At 32.4% G+C, this 6,000-nt stretch overlaps 1 protein-coding gene across 1 annotated transcript; it reads left to right on the top strand.

Moving 5' to 3' along the window:
* Window positions 1–1,353: 1,353 nt before the first annotated feature.
* On the top strand, window positions 1,354–3,647 carry LOC146745494 (alpha-2,8-sialyltransferase 8B-like). The gene is made up of 4 exons (XM_085499529.1): window positions 1,354–1,537; window positions 2,164–2,301; window positions 2,459–2,920; window positions 3,357–3,647. The coding sequence occupies exons 1-4, from the start codon at window positions 1,407–1,409 to the stop codon at window positions 3,622–3,624; spliced, it is 999 nt and encodes a 332-aa protein (XP_085355655.1). The 5' UTR covers window positions 1,354–1,406; the 3' UTR covers window positions 3,625–3,647.
* Window positions 3,648–6,000: the final 2,353 nt, after the last annotated feature.

The raw sequence follows: 6,000 nt of genomic DNA, 5'->3' as shown, positions 1-6,000 counted from the left end.
GATGTACTTTGAGGCGCTGGTGGAGGTATAAGAAATATAATTGGATGATGTATACAGTCTCTAGTTTAATCATATTTGAATATGTAACGCATTGTAAAAACCGCCTTGAATATGTGCTGCTGTATTCTGACAGCAATTTAGAGACGTTTTCATCAACGAATATTTATTTTAATATTTTGTTATCCTAGCCGACATCGTTAATTTATGCTCACACCTGTTTGATTAAACATTACGGAATCCTGTTCCGACATGAACAGCAACAATTAGTGCCTGGCTCGACAAAATACGAATGTTTGCTATCCAAATAATTGCTTAATTACACTTTTTCAATGAGTGGGAAATTGATTCATTTGATAGTTTTCCGGCTTAGCATAAATACGTGCAATAAACATCCAGATTGATTATATTTTGCAAAAAAAAACTAATTTCAGTAATTATAAAAACATAAAATTTGTATACAGTTTAGTTTGAAATACATTATATACTGACCCCAGTGCATATTATAAGTAGACACTTGATCAGAAACACAGTACACATCATAGCGGTGCAATTGGCTTGCTTTTTTATTTGCATGTTTTGGTTTCTGGACTTTTCGATTAAAATTTCATACATTGCCATTTAAAATAATACATATTTGCACAACACAACACAACACAACAACAGGTCGTTCACTGTGATCTGCAAATAATGACTCAATAAATATTCACACGTTAGCGGAAAATAGGAGTTGGTACCTCATATTAATAGAAAACATTATATATTAATATAATTTACGACACCGTTTAATTATTTCCGCGAGCTATAGATAATGACAAGTATAGTACACGCAAATAAATTATAAAATCGGATGTGTCTTTTGATAATAATGAAAATTATGTGTGTTATAATCTGTTGATGTTATTTCTCGTTGCAAACATTATTGTGAGAATTAGTTATCGTTGTGGCGTAGAGGCCGCACACAACTGGTTATACTGGTATTGCGTAGTTGATTCACTATTAGATTCGCAAACTGAAACAAATTAAATCTTCAAACTATAATCCTGTTTTATTTATAGTGCACAGAAAAGTAAACAAATTGATATACAAACGGTAATTCACTTGAAGAAATATTTCAGTTACTTGTAGGACTTGCCCACGACAGACGAAAACAATTAAATTGTATGAAATGAACAAAATGTTTATGTTTGTTCGAGCAGTTACCTTAATAACAATTAGAACGCGACCCTATATTATTTGTCCGATATTATGATTGTAATTGTTGTATATACACAGCGTTTTTTAGTTTGCATTTCCAATTTGCATATCACGGCAGCAGTTATATTATATTTTTTTTTCCTGGAACAGTGATTTCAATTCAGTTCAGCACCATTTACCTTCACTGTATGCAGTAATTGTACACTCGCATTATGAAGTTCATAATTAGAAGATTGTTCGTTTCGCTCATTGCAGTGGCATTAGTTCTGTTCATCGTTATACATTCAAACTTACATGTCGATACCAGGCAAATGGGAGAAATCCGCTCGCAGTTTATAGAAAGGTAATCATATTTTTTATGAATATATATAATTAGCGTCGATATTCATAAAGAAAAACAATGTTTGATTCTGATACAAGTCGATGTACATCACTTATAAATATATTGTAACTGTACCAATGTGAATACTCAATCAAGCAATCTCATTTTAACCAATATTGTTAAATAAATGTGACTGATCCACAAATTAACATTACTATTACCAATTGAAGTATCAATTTGAGATTACATATTTTATTGTTTTCCTTGTGTTCATGTATATTAAATCATAATAAATTTAGCTTAGTGGCTGACACATGTTTGAATAAATGTATATAAAAATACTATGAGATATGCTCACTTGTCCATATTATAGAAATATTTTTTTAATCAGTGTTTAATTGTATAATTGATTTTGCATTATGATGGCATTGCAAATAGTAGTTAGAATTTCTCATTATTAGAGAAGTTCATCACAGTTAAATTTTACAAACACACTTAATTCATTACATTGTGGACAGAATACGAAATAAATTCCTCTCAATAAAAATAAATCTTCATCTTAGGTACAAGGCATCAAACATGTTTCATACCACAAAGTATGCAAGTATTACGAAATATGTTTAATAACAAGTATATTATATTAATAGAAAATTAGGAGACAATTCGGTTCCGTATGTTACCAATATCATTGAAAAACTTACAACGGAGATCTCAAGTACCACAATAAATGTTATTCAAACGCAAGGCATCAACACAAATACCGATGATAATGTAATAAATGAAAGGTGCGTCAATAGGTTTATGTAGCTCGCACTCAAACACGATTGATAACATTGTGCCTTCGCATCTTAATCTGTCTTAATTTTATAGTGTTTAATCAATATGTTTACTTCAATACAAATCAGTATATTTATATGTAATCATGCTAAATTGTTGTTACAGCAAACGATTGGAACCGAGGTCAAGTTCATTCGTCATAAAAAACGAAGACGATTCAACCCATCCTATTTCTAAGCAGAAAACATGTGCAGTTGTTGGTAACAGTGGGATTCTTCTCAATAGCTGTTGTGGAAACGAGATCGACTCCAACGATTTCGTCATCCGCTGTAATATTCCGGAAATTGAGAAGTACAGCCGAGATGTCGGAACCAAGACAAACATTACTAACATGAATGCACCTATGGTTTACGACTTATTTGACCATGCGAACAGAGATAAAGACTCCCTTAACCTTTACGAGGAGTTTCGTTTTTTAAATAATTCGATATTATGGAGTCGTGGTTCTACTGACACTGTCCGAACGAGTCGTTTAGACTTTTCCATTAAGTATCTAAAGTCAAAGTTCAACCTAAACTTTTCGTTAGTATACACGAAATGGAAACTACAGTGTCCTGTGTTAAAAAAGTAAGTTGTGCTAATTAACAATGGTCAACATGTAAAATTTACATTATTGAGTGACGCAAAGCCTTGTTTAATAATATATACCGCTATATTCATGCTAATAAAAGTTGTACTCAAGAATCATTCATGATGTAAGAACTAGTTCATGATCGACGATCATTTCGGCTTTCAATATTTTGCTATATTTGAATTGCGTTTGCTGATTGTTACAAGTAGTATTGTATTTCGGGATTTATAACAACTCGTTTCTCATTCGAATTATTGTGACGTACGGTAATATAGCAATACAGCAAGTTCATGAAATGTACAGCATATTTCAGGATGGTATGCACAAATACTACATAATAAACATTAAATACTACACAATTAATTAAACAGAAAAACTAAAACAAAATGTAGTTCAAAAAGTTATTGACATTTGCTTTTATTTTAATTGCAGTTCTGTGAATGAAATTAAAGCCCCAACAGCAGGTATGGTCGCAATTGCTGAAGCATTCTGTCTCTGTGAGAAAATCAGTGTATATGGATTTTATCCTTTCAGTATAGGGCCAGACGGCAGGACGATACCGTATCACTATTTCGGAGAGATGAAAAGCAAAACTTTAGATGACTTTGACACAGGGCATAACTTTAAACAGGAGTACTCGATACTACAATCGCTGGACAGAGATGGAATTTTAACATTAGTCTCTGGCAAGTGTGAATAAAGAAATGCAGTAACTAGTTTCAATGACTTTGACTATGTAATTAATAGAATGATTAATGTATACTATATATACATTCCCTTCCCAGCTGTTCTTCGGCCTTCTTCTCTTTCGCTTGCCGACTGGGTTCCAGGTTAGGGCCTGCTGTGTGATGCTTGTTTGTGGCTTGCTGCGTGTGTGTCTTATACAGGACCATTTTCTCTTGAGGATACATAACTTGTACTCAATTGTTGGCCTGCAGTTCCCAGAAAGTGTGAGTCGCAGTACGATTATGTATGTCATTTGTAATGTTTAGTGAAAACATTGGTGTTGAAGTCTAAAATCAAGTCGCGCGCAACTTAGTTTTTTTTTTATGAACTTGCACACCGGATTTGAGCTTGTGACAAACGCACATTGAGTCGCCGCTGGTGTTAGTTCATACTAAGACTGCTAAACTAAAAACGTACATAGCAATACAAATATTTACTACAACAGTCATCTTTTTGGATAGCCTATAATATACATTATTATATCTCTGTTGGTGTGAAAATTTGAGTGTTGTTACTCACTATTAATTACGAATCATACATTAATGTAATTGTCTAAATATTTACAAATTCAATAAGAGTAAAAATAATTAACAACTGCTTTTTATTTTATAAAGTTCGCTTTATTTTGTAGTAAGTATTATTTTCTACAGATATCAAATGCCTGTGTTAAAACAAAGCACAACCTTGAACGAACACGCTGGTCACAAACATTTACTTTATTTTGCTAACTGGACTAAGTTCTGAATATTAAAAATATCGCATAAAATCACATGTTCTTCTTCTGTTAGCAAATATTTATTCAATTTTAATGAATAATGTATTGACATAACACGTATACTAGCGATAAATTTAAATATTAGAACCCCCTAGCACAGTGACGTCATTCTAACACGCATGTACACAACAATCAAATAAACCCAGTGTCGGCAATTGTAACTGGATCGATGGCTTTGAATTCCTTCGTAATGACCAGAAAATATTGACTGAGTAAATATTCCAATGTTGTAGACTTCTGGTGAGATATATTTTCTTTTTTAAAAGAAAGAGTTATTTGCCCCCACATGCATGATGTGTGCGTGTTCAGACGCCGTGAACTACTCTATATCAATTTAAAATATTGCCATGTTTTTTTGTGTTTTTTTAATACATCAAACGACAATGCTTAATAATACCAAAATAAAAAAAAAACGATGAATGAAGACCATTATTTCACAGTTAGATTATTAATGTGTTTTACTCGTCTCATTACAATCGTAGATTTACAAAACAACCGCTAGAGTAACTACAACAGATCAAATTTGGTGTAATTAGGGCATAAAGAATGACCCACTGACAATTTTGTCAAGAACAAAAATCTGGTTATAATGACGGAGACCCATTCATGTCAATGATGTAAGCCGACATCTCAATCTTTTATTCCAACTATATGACAGTGAAAAGTCGGAAAAATAATATACACATGGAGAAAAAATAAATCGAACGTTTCCTTAGTAAAAACGCTTCAACTTCAGATAATCTAAGAACGTCCACGTGTCAAGAACGTGGAAAATTAAAAATAACAATGTTTTAACGCGATGAAATATATTGTCAAACGATTCGTACAGATATTGATAAAATATATTGTTGATTCACGCACTGGTCGATTAGCGCCGGAAAACGCAAATGCGGTATATATCGAACAATGAGAATGCCTCGTTCTAATAATGGAAATCACACAGTACTCTATGTTGTTGATAGCTATTAGCAACATTTGTATACCGGTACCACCTTTATGCATATGTGTTTTCAAACGTATAGTACATGAGAATATTCTCTCCTCTCTAGAAATCTGGTTGCAATTCAGTGCAGTAGATTTTACATTCACTGTATGCAGTCCGTTCACACTCGCGTTATGAAGTTCCTGATTAGAAGATCTCTCGTATCGCTCATTGTAGTATTAATATTTCTCTTTATTGTAATGCACTCATACTTCCATATTGGGACCAGACAAAGAAGACAAATCAACATGCAGTTCACATCGAGGTAATGATATTTTTTTTTTCTTCATAAATATGTGTATCTGATGATATACAAGTATCATAGAATGTTCAAAACTTACATATGTCGACGTATGAAGTTTAATATCATTTTGTGGTTTATATTGTGAACAAATCATTGCGTATAATAAGATTATATTATTATTCGAGAATATGTAGTAAATTTTAATTACCAACATGTTGCTCGATAAAACACGGTGATTTTCATCGGAATGTTCATAAATGGATCGATGCATTTATGTGTACAAGGGTACTAATAATTATCGCTATCACAGAGATATGGCATCTCTAAATTATATATGATGTATATGTTA

Source organism: Saccoglossus kowalevskii, chromosome 5 (genome assembly GCF_978046115.1).
Source record: "Saccoglossus kowalevskii chromosome 5, keSacKowa6.1, whole genome shotgun sequence".
Lineage (NCBI taxonomy): Eukaryota > Metazoa > Hemichordata > Enteropneusta > Harrimaniidae > Saccoglossus > Saccoglossus kowalevskii.
Note: the sequence above shows the minus strand (reverse complement) of the source record. Positions and strands in the feature narration are given on the sequence as shown.

Excerpts from the sequence above, each read along its gene's own strand:
- LOC146745494 (XM_085499529.1), top strand. The coding sequence starts at position 1,407 with ATGAAGTTCATAATTAGAAGATTGTTCGTTTCGCTCATTGCAGTGGCA. Across the intron at positions 1,538-2,163 it reads CGCTCGCAGTTTATAGAAAG|AAAATTAGGAGACAATTCGG; the intron begins GTAATCATATTT and ends TTATATTAATAG. Across the intron at positions 2,302-2,458 it reads GATAATGTAATAAATGAAAG|CAAACGATTGGAACCGAGGT; the intron begins GTGCGTCAATAG and ends TTGTTGTTACAG.